The sequence below is a fragment of the Xenopus laevis genome, chromosome 5S (genome assembly GCF_017654675.1).
Source record: "Xenopus laevis strain J_2021 chromosome 5S, Xenopus_laevis_v10.1, whole genome shotgun sequence".
NCBI classification, from domain to species: domain Eukaryota; kingdom Metazoa; phylum Chordata; class Amphibia; order Anura; family Pipidae; genus Xenopus; species Xenopus laevis.
In genome coordinates this window covers 11,909,313-11,922,905 of record NC_054380.1, presented here as the reverse complement: position 1 = coordinate 11,922,905, position 13,593 = coordinate 11,909,313, and the positions used below count along the sequence as shown (strand labels likewise).

At 42.4% G+C, this 13,593-nt stretch overlaps 1 protein-coding gene across 1 annotated transcript in view; it reads right to left on the bottom strand.

The window, feature by feature from the left end:
- Window positions 1-7,949: 7,949 nt before the first annotated feature.
- Window positions 7,950-13,593, bottom strand: part of LOC108717684 (inositol-trisphosphate 3-kinase B) — a 65,302-nt gene continuing 59,658 nt past the window's right edge. Inside the window, exon 8 of the mRNA XM_018264933.2 lies at window positions 7,950-8,435. Coding sequence (XP_018120422.1) covers window positions 8,178-8,435 — 258 coding nt within the window. The 3' untranslated portion in view covers window positions 7,950-8,177. The remainder of the gene's footprint in view (window positions 8,436-13,593) is intronic.

The window sequence follows — 13,593 nt, the reverse complement described above, 5'->3', positions numbered from 1 at the left end:
GTGGATTTCTATGACATCTTATGGCAGACCCTCTGGCATTTGCCAGAACCCACAAATTGCCAGTCCGGCCTGATCCCTTATAATACATGAGTGATACTCAGAGTTCCCTGTATAACTCAGCCTGCAGCCTTGTGCCTTTATATGGTCACAGAACAACCCCTCAGTGACTTCTAATATCCTTATCATTTACAGTAGGGGGTACATTATCCATTATAATACAAGAGTGATACTCAGAGTTCCCTGTATAACTCAGCCTGCAGCCTTGTGCCTTTATACCGTCACAGAACAACCCCTCAGTGACTTCTAATATCCTTATCATTTACAGTAGGGGGTACATTATCCCTTATAATACATGAGTGATGCTCAGAGTTCCCTGTATAACTCAGCCTTGTGCCTTGTGTCTTTATATGGTCACAGAACAACCCCTCCGTGACTTCTAATATCCTTATCATTTACAGTAGGGGGTACATTATCGTTTATAATACATGATTGATACCCAGAGTTCCCTGTATAACTCAGCCTGCAGCCTTGTGCCTTTATATGGTCACAGAGACCAACTGGAAGGCTTTTGTCTCCTCTTAAAACCAATTCTTTTCACTGAAGTAAATTTTGGGTTAAAAAACAAAGGCATTAAATTGGATTTAAGTCCAAAAACACACCTGGAAATTATCCAGTCACTCTGTTAATTTTCACCTTTATTGGTATCATCATCTCATATAGAAAAAGTTTCTAATTGTTGCTTCCAATCATGATAACTGCCCATTCATGTAGAATTTGCTTCTGATATTAAAAAAAATATATACAATGGTGCCATCTGGTGGTAGAGCGGTAGAATGCAGCCCAAGGAGATCACTTGTTGGTTTCCAAGCAGGGATGTAACTACAGAGGAAGCAGACCCTGCAGCTTCAGAGGGGCTCAGGAGTTATAGAGGGCCAATGAGGCCATAATTAATGAACCATTTTAATATATATTGGTAAAACAGGACAATCTCTGAATGTTTAGGGGGTCCTAAAAATAATTTGCTGGTGGGCCAAGTAACAGCTAGTTATGCCACTGTTTCCAAAAGTCAAGCAGAGTAGGAAGTAACCCTTTGCTTGCTGTACACAGCTCATCAGCGGAGAAACTCATATCACACTTCCAGCACCATAGATTACATTTCCAGTGTTTTAATGTTTTCCCCACAATGCAAGGGTTTTCCCAAGAATTCCAGCATGTGGGCAAATCATGGGTATAAAAGTCTTTAATACAGGTAACTGTGCCTACCAGAACATCCTGGTGTAACATACTGATCCCATTTCATAGTGCACTGGCTGGAACCGATCCCATGACGGCAGCACTGCACAGGAACAGTGCTAACCATGGAGCCATCATGCTGCCCTAGTTATAGTTCAGCACCATCTGTGCATTATTCCCAGTATGTGCATGGTATAGAAATTCTCAGGGCTCCTTTAAATTAATTGTTAGTATGATGAAGAGAGTGATATTCTGAGACAATTTGCAATTGGCTTTTGTTTTTAATTATTTTTGAGTTATTTAGTTTTTTATTTAGCAGCTCTCTACAGGGGTGTAACTACAGAGGAAGCAGACCATGCGACTGCAGGGGGCCCAGAGTTATAGGGGGGCCCCATTTCAACATATATTTATAAAAAAGGACAAACTCTCAATATGTTAGGGGCCCTAAAAGGAATTTGCTGTGGTGCCCAGTAACACCTAGTTACACCAGTGGCTCTCCAATTTGCAATTTTAGCAATCTGGTTGCTAGTGTGCAGGACAGTGATGGGTGCTACCCTCCCTCTGTACAAAGATTAATCAGGAAGAGCTTGGAAAGGGCTGTGTTGTGCTCTGCTTTGAGAAAGCCATTCAGGGAGAGCCAGTTTCTACCTCCTGCCTGTGGATACTTTGGCCACTGTGTGTTTCCCCAGGGTGAGGACAGGTCTTGCTTGTGTACCTGCCATGTGGAAATGGCTTTTAACTCCAAAGGGAAATGTACCTGGGGCAGGTAGCACTACCTGGGGACATAAGAGCTCTTGGGAAGGGACATTGAACTGACCGGATTTATTCTGCATTTATCCACCTGGAGTGGAGTGTGGGACTGTGGCATTGAGAGACTGTGCCAGGGGTTGATAGTCCACCCAGGTTCCCCACAGCAAAGTTATATTGTGTGACTTGAAAGTTGTTATTTCTAGTGATCTATTGGAAAAAAACTAGTTGTTTGAAGGTGAACCACCCCTTTAAATCCCATCTGGTTGGTCAACCCAATGCTACTTCAGGTGATCTGATTGAAGTCCTGGAGGTGACATTGGCCCTTTAAAGAGTGCTACAGAGATGCTCTATCGCTTCTACTCTACCTTCCAGAAAGAGAAGGAAGATTTATCTGCTTCTATTTTTCGACTAGAATAAGGCCTGAGACTGCTAGTGAGCCATGGTGCAATTGCAGATGATGAAATGGATTCTCTGAGAATTTTCCAACTGAGAAAAAAGTGACCCTGTTGCCATGACAATTAGAGCGCACTACCAGGATAAGTTACCCCCTGGGTATGTTGCTCTGATGGAGAGAGTTCAGTGAGAGGAGGTGGATTCCTATGTGTCAGTAAAAAAGAGTTCAACTTCAGGGCATACAGAGAAATCCCCTGCTGATGCTAAACTGTTGGAAGAGAACAAGAAACTTAGAAGAGAGTTGGAGGAATTAAAAGCTCAACTGTCTGAGAGAGCCAAACCCCCAACTGAGGCTAAGAAAGTTCCTAAGTGTTACGGGTGTGGCAAACTTGGCCACATCCAGGCAAACTGGATGAGGGTGAGACTCAATTCGCACTGTGTAAAGTACACCACTGGCTTAGAAGATTTTATGGGAGATGCTACATGTGCCAAGTGATTTGTAAGACTTACAAAAGTTCTACAGTACAGAAGTCTTATTATGAGCCTTCCATCTGTGAGAGTGAATCCCCTGAAGAGGATAGGGTGTTGAGTCGAGAGAAGACTACTGTGGAGAACCCTGTTGGCATGAAGGTGGCCCCTGAAAACTCTGATACCCCTGATAGATCTAAAGGACTGGGTCTGGGTAAGCACAGGTCTCCAGGTAAGGCCAAAGTTAGGGCCTCAGCTAACAGTTGCGATACAGACATTATTTACTGTTTTGCTGTCCAGGCATGCCAAGGCATACGGCAAGCGAGGACGTTGCTGATTTGTCCAAGGAAATGTAGGGGATCAGACAAGTACTTCCCCTGTTTTTATGTCTGTGACATCATCCAGCCTGATTACAGACTAGAGAGCCATCCAATTGGCTGTAAGCCCCAGTGCATCCCTGGGAGAGGAGGAGGACCCAGGGGAGTGCCTGATCTTGAAGCCAAATGTACAGGGTTACAGACAGAGCTTATAAAGGAACCCCTACAGCAGCAGCCAGTCAGAGCTAGACCTGTAGAGTGTGACAGTGCTGCTTAAAAAGATTAATCAGGAAGAGCTTGGAAAGGGCTGTTTTGTGCTCTACTTTGAGAAAGCATTTGAGCTTCATGAAGAGTCAGTTTCTATCTCCTGCCTGTGGATATTTTGGCTACTGTGTGTTTCCCCAGGGTGAGGACAGGTCTTGCTTGTGTACCTGCCACATGGGAGTGGCTACTAACTGCAAAGGGAAAGGTACCTTGAGGCAGGTAGCGCCACCTGGGGACATAAGAGCTCTTGAGTTATTCCCACACTGTGGGACTGTGGCATTAGACTGTGCCTGGGGTTAATAGTCCATACAGGTACCCCAGGGCAAAGTGTGTGTTTTATTTTTCCTAGCGGAAACCCCCTGAGGTATGCTCCTCAGTGCCCTCTAGGTGGAGGCACTGCACTGTAAATCCCAGTTCCCAGTATCTTTTACAAGCAAAGAGAACTTCAGGGCCCTGCATTGCAAGGGGTTAATTGCTACTTAAAGAGACCGTAACAAAGTAGGGTTACATCAGTCTCAGGCAATACTTTACTGCATGCACGTAGGTGCCACCAGCGACACACTATAAGGGTATGGCCACACTGGGCATTTCGGGGAGATTTAGTCACCTGGCGACTAATCGCCTCATCTTTGCGGCGACCAATCTCCCGAACGCCTTCCCTCACTCTGCGCTGGGTAAAATGAAAAATCGCCGGCGCTAATCACATGCGGCAATTCGTTTTCCGAAGTAGCCCGAAATACCCAGTGTGGCCTTACCCTAAGGGTGAAGACACACAGAGCTACTAGTAGCAGCTACTTGTCAAGGCTACAAAATAAGACAATAGAGATTATCAACTTTACTAAGCTACTAAGTGTGTTTTAGCAGAGGCAACTCTTAGTATTGTCTATAGCAGGGTTTTTGTAGCCACAAAAAGTAGCTCCAGAGATTTTTGCCTGTTTCAGGGCAGAGATACACGGTCAGTTTCGGGGGGATGTCCCCCGGCGACAAATCTCATCTTCTTTGGGCGACTAATCTCCCCGAACTGCCTTCCCCTTGCCGATGGGATAGCACTCGGAGCGTTTCGTTTTCCGAACACTTCAGCAAAACTAATTTACATTCATTGTTCATTTTTTTTAATGTCCGAGAAAATAAGGAACATGTGCTATTGGCTCAGCCTTGCAAACCATGGTCTCTCCTGACACGAGTCTGCTAATCCTTGCACATAAACCTCCTATTGTGTTATATTCCCCCTAAACGGGCAGTACACCTTTAGGTTAACTTTTAATAAGTTATGGAATGGCCAATTCTAAGCAACTTTTCATTGTCGATATTGTCCTTATTTATTATATTTTTTATATTTTTTGAATTATTCTTTCCAGCTTTTAAATGAGGGTCATTGACCCCATATAAAAAACAAATGCTTCTCCGTTCATTTTGTATGGGCATGTGCTTTCAGCACTTTAGGATGGAACTGCTTTCTGGCAGGCTGTTGTTTCTGCTACTCAATGTAACTGAATGTGTCACAGTGGGACCTGGATTTTACTATTGAGTGCTGTTCTTAGATCTACCAGGGAGCTGTTATCTTGCAGTACAGCAGTAAAGAGAGACTGAAGTTTATCAGAGCACAAGTCACCTGACTGGAGGCAGCTAGGAAACTGACAATATGTCTAGCCCCATGTCAGACTTCAAAATTAAATATAAAAAAATCTGTTTGCTATTTTGAGAAATGGAATTTAGTGCAGAATTCTGCTGGAGCAGCGCTATTGAAAAAAAACATGTTTTCCCATGACAGTATCCCTTTAATTTAAAGGTGAACAACCCCTGAACAAAAAGCCTTTAGATCCTTTCTCCTGTAGGATATACCCCTAGTAACAGCCTAGCTATTTTTCAGCTGTTAGTTAGGGAGATGCTGGCAATTCCAGTAAGCTCTTGTTAAGCTACAACTTCCAGCCCCAGGGAGTTGCAGTTGCCAGGGCTGCTCTGTGGTTGCAGAATTTGCACTCCTTGGGGTGTATTTATCAAAGAGTGAAGTTAATAGTGAAGTTCCGCCACTAGAGTGAAATTCCGCCACTTCCCATTCATTTCTATGTGGTTTTTAAAGGCGTATTTATCAAAGGGTGAAATTTCACTTTCACCCATTGATAAATACGCCTTTCAAAATCCCATCGAAATTAATTGAGAGCTGAGGAATTTCACTCTAGTGGCGGAACTTCACTCTTTGATAAATTTACCCCAATGTCTGTACTGGTACTTTGTGAAGAGTAAATGAGCCGTCGGGCTGGTTGATGAGCCAAGGGAATGGGTGCTGCCAAATCCTGCTCATTGGCAGAAATCTCACGTCCAGCCTTTCCTCTCTATATGCAGCAAATTCACTCCATAAAGCAGAAATAAAGCAACAGTAAGGGGCAGATTCACTAACTTCGAGTGAAGGATTGGAATGAAAAAAATTCGAATTTCGAAGTATTTTTTGGGTACTTCGACCATCGAATTGGTTAAATTCGTTCGAATTCGAACGAAATCGAACGAATCGAAGTAAAAATCGTTCGACTATTCGACCATTCGATAGTCGAAGTACTTTCCCTTTAAAAAAAACTTCGACCCCCTACTTCGGCAGATAAAACCTACCGAAGTCAATGTTAGCCTATGGGGAAGGTCCCCATAGGTTTGCTAACCTTTTTTTGATCGAAGGATTTTCCTTCGATCGTTGGATTAAAATCGTTCGATTCGAAGGATTTAATCGTTCGATCGAACGAAAAATCCTTCGATCGATCGCAGGATTAGCGCTAAATCCTTCGACTTCGATATTCGAAGTCGAAGGATTTCAATTCGAGGGTCGAATTTCGAAGTATTTTTAACTTCGAAATTCGACCCTTAGTGAATCTGCCCCTATATGTTACTTTGGGGTGTTATATTTATTTTTGAGCTTTCATACTTACTCCTAATTAGTATTACTGCCATGTTGTGCTGTATAATAGCTTCACAATAGGGTGACAGGCGCAGCTTCCATGCTAGCCACCCCCCACCCCCACCCAAGGAACGTCGCTTTCTTTAGGAAAAACCAAATACAATTGATAAATAAATTCAATTCTATTCATGTTTGGATATTAATATTACATTAAATTCAAATGTCATTTCCAAACAGCGGGTTACTAAAGTCTTGACTCATTGCTCTGTGCGGAATCCTGCGGGTCACATGACTTTATATTCCTGTAATTAAACAACACAACTAAAAAATAAACCAGGAACCAGGATATGACTCCATGTATTTCCATTTGCTTAGTAATATAAGAGAAGTTTCATTTGAATGTGGCTATTCAATGTCATGGATTTTAGGTGCAGGGGGCCGGTAAAGCTGACAGTTTAATTTTGGTGCCTACTGAACTGTGCATAGCCAACATTCCACTTCATTCCTTCTACTCCTTCATACAACTACAGGTTTTTAAATTTTAATTTTTTTTTTTTACAATTTTAATAAAATTTAGTCTATGAGAAATTGCCTTCCCATAATTTCGGAGCCTTCTCTATAACAGGTTTTTGGAAAATAGATTCTATACCTGTAGTACTACCTGCTATCCCAAAGCCACAGCCCCTACCCAGAGACTATTATCCCACTGTTACTATAGGCACCATCTCTCCCTACTATACCTGCTATCCCACAGTCACACTCCCTTCCCAGAGACTATTATCCCACTGTTACTATAGGCACCATCTCTCCCTACTATACCTGCTATCCCACAGTCACACTCCCTTCCCAGAGACTATTATCCCACTGTTACTATAGGCATCATCTCTCCCTACTATACCTGCTATCCCACAGTCACACTCCCTTCCCAGAGACTATTATCCCACTGTTACTATAGGCACCATCTCTCCCTACTATACCTGCTATCCCACAGTCACACTCCCTTCCCAGAGACTATTATCCACTGTTACTATAGACACCATCTCTCCCTACTATACCTGCTATGCCACAGTCACACTCCCTTCCCAGAGACTATTATCCACTGTTACTATAGGCATCATCTCTCCCTACTATACCTGCTATCCCACAATCACACTCCCTTCCCAGAGACTATTATCCCTCTGTTACTATAGGCACCATCTCTCCCTACTATACCTGTTATCCCACAGTCACACTCCCTTCCCAGAGACTATTATCCCACTGTTACTATAGGCATCATCTCTCCCTACTATACCTGCTATCCCACGGTCACACTCCCTTCCCAGAGACTATTATCCCTGCTGCTACTACAAGCACTGCCTGCAAATGGGGTAAATATATGATGTGACTATGCTTTTTCTTACACCCTTCTTTCTTAGAAATACTCTTCTACAGAGCCCCACTACTTAAAGGATATGGGACAGTGGCTTGTACCCCACTAAATCCAGATCTGGTCCCTGAATGGTAAGTCTTATCAAGCCCTAGAAATGAACTTATTAAAATTATAAATGTATAAATGAAATTGGTCCGCTGGGATAAAACAAGATCAGTCATTGGTATAAACTTCCAACCCCTCTAATAAAAGACACCAGAATATATAGATATATATTAAAAACAAGCATAGTCCTTTTTTTGTTCTGGTAAGAAACTATGTACAAGATCTAAAAAGGACAGAAAATGTGTAAAATAGCTTAGTATGTTTTCTGGCCTCCCGTGCAGCTGCTGGAGGAGTGGTACATTCCAGTCCATCCTACAAGGTCATAAATAGATGTGGTCCAGAAAGTGACTTGTAGTGCGTTCCTAGAGTGTCATTCCTGGGGATAGTACTGCCTCTAATGTGATTCTTTTTCTTCTTCTTTGTCTTCTTCTTTGTCTTCTTCTTTCTCTCCATCTCTCACCATCTCCGTTAGGATGTTAATCAAATTATCCAGTCCCCACAGGTAACCGTCCTCTCGATTTCCTTCCACCCAGGACTTCCGATGGGTTAGGACTTCCCCCTCTGGCAGTGGAGTGGTTTTACCAAAGTCTATCATCCACACCTTGGCATTCTCCTTCTTATCATGGATAAACAGCAAGGAGCTTCCAATCACCTTCAAGAAAAAGACAATCATTACGGCTTTGTCCTATCAGCTGATTTATCATAGTCAGACCTTACTGATCTTACATGGTCACAGAACCCCTCAGTGACTTCTAATATCCTTATCATTTACAGTATTTATTATTAACATGTATTTATATAGCGCCAACATATTGCGTAGCACTGTTACAGTAGGGGGTACATTATTCCTTTATAATATACAAATGATACTCAGAGTTCCCTGTATAACTCAGCCTGCAGCCTTGTGCCTTTATATGGTCACAGAACAACCCCTTAGTGACTTCTAATATCCTTATCATTTACAGTAGGGGGTACATTATCCCTTATAATACATGAGTGATACTCAGAGTTCCCTGTATAACTCAGCCTGCAGCCTATTGCCTTTATATGGTCACAGAACCCCTCAGTGACTTCTAATATCCTTATCATTTACAGTAGGGGGTATATTATACCTTATAATACATGAGTGATACTCAGAGTTCCCTGTATAACTCAGCCTGCAGCCTTGTGTCTTTATATGGTCACAGAACAACCCCTTAGTGACTTCTAATATCCTTATCATTTACAGTAGGGGGTACATTATCCCTTATAATACATGAGTGATACTCACAGTTCCCTGTATAACTCAGCCTGCAGCCTTGTGCCTTTATATGGTCACAGAACCCCTCAGTGACTTCTAATATCCTTATAATTTACAGTAGGGGGTATATTATCCCTTATAATACATGAGTGATACTCAGCGTTCCCTGTATAACTCAGCCTGCAGCCTTGTGCCTTTATATGGTCACATAACAACCTCTCAGTGACTTCTAATATCCTTATTATTTACACTAGGGAGTACATTATCCCTTATAATACATGAGTGATACTCAGAGTTCCTGCAGCCTTGTGCCTTTATATGGTCACAGAGAGTCCTATAGTGTTACAACAAACATGGCATAACAGTAAGTTACTCTTTATTTGATTTATTTATTTGAAAGGCTTATTTCCAGCATTGCAGCACAGAGGAGCCTGTTATTCATAAGAATGCTTAACTGGTATAGAACAAATGAAACCAGTAGACATTTAAGAGAGAAACGGGCAAAAGTTGAGACAGAAAATAGCAGTACTACATGAGTAAAAAGGGAATTAGGATTATAGTACGTGGGTAATGATGAATACTGAGTCCCTGGAGCTATTGATGAATGCTGAGTCCCTGGAGCTCTTATCCTTGGCAGATATACACTGAGTACTTGTTCCGAATCCAGATATAAAGGAGAATATATGAATAGATAATGACACCTTTTGTGCTTTGACTGGAGGCCACAAGCTGTTCTCTGCTTAGACATTTAAAAAAAAATTGGGCCCCGGGTACCAAGCTGAAATAGGCCCAGCCTGGGAATCATTCATTCTCTCATGGTAGTTTAAAAAGTTGATAAAGGGCAGAGCCGCTTGGGATGCAAACTCTGCAATATGGGTTTCTAAAACAGCATCCATGCACATGAGCCAATAGGAAACTTCCTTTGTCTGCCAAATCTGTTGGCTCAGCTGTATCAGAGCAAAGAGCTCAGGCGACCCCCAACCCCCCTAATTAATATTATTATTAATTGCATTTCCTAGTGTCCAAGTATGTTTAACCCTTTCCCTGTCAACAGCGTACTTACTACATCCTCATCAGAGGAAGTTACATTCTACCATTGAAGTAGTACCTACGTTTCCAGTACACTCCTAGTGGTTTCTCATTGGATAGCAGCGAGCCAGCCATCTGGGGGCAATACCCACAAATTGCTGATGTTGTATAGAAGGAAATGTAGACCATAGTCCCGTGCTGCCCATAACTTGAGTCTGCAGCCAGTGAGAAGCTACTAAGGATTATTTATTTTTTTCTAAATAAAAATGTCACATTTTTGCTGTTTTGCACTGTGGGTTGTGGCTGTTGCAGAAAGCTGATAGAGGACCCGAGGCCAGGCCTCCCAGCTGTATAAGTGGCTTATGAACTAATAGGATCTATTATTATTATTCCTAGCTATGGTATGTGCTTAGAAAGTGCTGACCCCTTCAAATAACCCATTTTATACGGGGGCAAGTGTCCATGAGGAAGTTTGGGGTTAGATTCCCACGTGTACAACAAGCACAGAGGCCATTACTCATAATAAAAATAAATAATTGTTCGGCCTATAAATAGAGGCTGGATTTTCATTCTCTATGAGCAGAGAGGCATCTTGTTTGAGAGTCCTTACTGCATTCTAAGACAATGAGCTCACTGCATTCCTCAGCAGTCACATCACTGGCAGCGCTCAAAAATCCCGACCCCCTGGGCGAGAGTAAGTGCACGGCAGTGCAGGGCATTTTGACGGCCACTGGTTCACTCCATAGACAAAATGAATTGCCCTTTCAAGTAATGATCCCTTTGAGCCACATACAGATATGGGACCTGATATCCAGAATGCTTGGGACCTGGGGCTTTACGATAAAGGAATTTGGATCTTCATACCTTAAGTCTACTAGAAAATCATGTAAACATTAAACAAGCCCAATAGGCTGGTTTTGCTTCCAATAAGGATTAATTATATCTTAGTTGGGATCAAGTACAAGCTACTGTTTTATTATTACAGAGAAATAATACACTCACATATAAACACACACTCATATACACTCACACATCAACACACACTTATATACACTCACATATAAACACACACTCATATACACTCACACATCAACACACACTTATATACACTCACATAAAAACACACACTCATATACACTCACACATCAACACACAGACTCATATACACTCACACATAAACACACACTCATATACACTCACATATAAACACACACTCATATACACTCACACATAAAAACACAGACTCATATACAATGTACTGTTTTGACTTTGACGCCACTACTGGAAATATAAACGTGAATATTAATATGAATGTGAATATTAAAGAGATATTGTAAAGGGCCCGTAAACCTTATTTGACTTTCCCATTGCATTTATGGATGATGACTAATGAGAGGAGAATAACTATTCTATTAGCTTTGTTTTTGGCTCAGCTAACAGGTTCAGCCATACACAAACTGGTTTTGTCCCACACCCTTCTATATCTCCTAACATAGCCCTTCTGTACTGTCATATTCCCTTTATAAGAGGCAACAGGAGGTGCCGCCTTGTGTCCAAGGAAGGTTGACCCAAGGTTGCCTACAACCATCTTTAATGAGGTGTCCATATCTAATCGGCCTCAGAGATGGGCTGTGTGCTCTCAGCATACATTTTTTTTGCAGACTGAGAGAAGTGGATCCGCTCCCTCCTTCAGCTCTGAACTGATAAGTACAGCTCCACTGTAATGCAGGTACGCACAGGGCCACCATCAGGGGGGCCTAGCAGTGCTGCACTTTTGAGAGAGTCGGGCCCCCCTTGACAGTGCCCAAGCCGTGCGGCCATTTCAGAAGTCCCAAACAGCCAAAATGCGGAACTGCCGAAAAAGCTGAACAGCCGAAGTCCGGAAAAGGCGAAAAGACCCGAAGCCATGAAAACAGCCGAACCTGAACTCCCGAAGCGGCGAAAATAGCCAAAGCCGAACTTCCGAAGTGGCGAAAAAAGCCGAAGCCACGAAAATAGCCGAACTCCCGATGCAGCGAAAAGACCCGAAGTCACGAAAACATGTGAAATTGTCCTGAAGCGGCGAAAAGACCCAAAGTCACGAAAGGAGGCGAAGTTGAAGTCCTGAAGCCACGAGTTCAATTCTACTGAACACCAATTTGTGTTTTTTTATTTTTTTGAATCCCCTGGCCACCAATGTATTATTTTAATACTCTATATGCCCCTGCCACCAATGTTTTTTAAAAAATATTCTTTGGGGCCCCAATTTTTTTTATAGGGGGGCCCTGGTCACCAATTGTTTTTTTTAACTTGCAGGGGGGGCCCTGACCACCAATTTTTTAAAAAACTTTTAAGGGGGGCCCCTGGCACCACAGTTTTTTTTAACTTATAAGGGGGCCCGACCATCAATAGCTTTTTATAACTTGTGTGTGGGGGGGGGGTTCCTTTTTTAGCATTGATGTCTGTGTGGTCTTTTAACTGTTGTGTGGATGGGGCCCAGGGGGCCCTGAAAATGTTGTTGTACGGGGCCCTGTCTAATAGTGGCCCTGGGTACGCAGAGCAGAGATTGTCCCAAAAAAGCAGCCACTCCACTTAAGCCTTAAGCCTGCAGCATTTTTAACCTGTGCCCTAATAAAGGAAGTTGTTGGTAACCCTACTGCGACCGGAGGTTGGGGGTGGGAAGGTATTGTTTTAACAAAAATAGCTTATAACCTATACAGAAAGATACCAAAGCTATGCAGCATAGGTATTCCCCTGTACTAAGCACAATTCAGCAGGAACAGTCCCCTAAGTTTGCTCATAGTCTGTACAGAGAGATCCCATAAAACTATGGCAGCATAGGTATTCCCCTGTACTAAGCACAATTCAGCAGGAACAGCCCCTAAGTTTGCTCATAGTCTGTACAGAGAGATACCATAAAACTATGGCAGCATAGGCAGGGCCGCCATTAGAAATCACGGGGCCCCGTACAACAAAATTTTTGGGGCCCCCTGGGCCCCGCCCACACTGACGACCAAGCTCCGCCCCATATCCCGCCCACATCGCAGTTAAAAGACCACACAGACATCAGCGCTAAAAAAGTAACCCCCCCCCCACACAAGTTGTAAAAAGCTATTGATGGTCAGGGCCCCCTTATAAAAAAAATTGGGGCCCCAAAAAAAAAAAATTAAAATTTTTTTTTTTTAAAAAACATTGGTGGCAGGGGCCCCCTGTTAAAAAAAACTTGGGGCCCCAACAAAAAAAAATGTAAAAAAAACTAAAAAATAAACAAACATTGGTGACAGGGGCCCCCTTCTAAGTTAAAAACAAATTGGGGCCCCAAAAAAAAATTTGAAAAAAAATTAATTTTTTTTTGAAAAAAAAAAAAAACATTGGCGGCAGGGGCCCCCTTATAAGTTAAAAACAAATTGGGGCCCCAAAAAAAAAATTTGGAGAAAAAAAAATTTTTTTGAAAAAAAAAAAATGGTGGCAGGGGCCCCTTACAAGTTAAAAACAAATTGGGGCCCCAAAAAAATTTTTAAAAAAAAAATTTTTTTTTGAAAAAAAAAAAAAAACTGGTGGC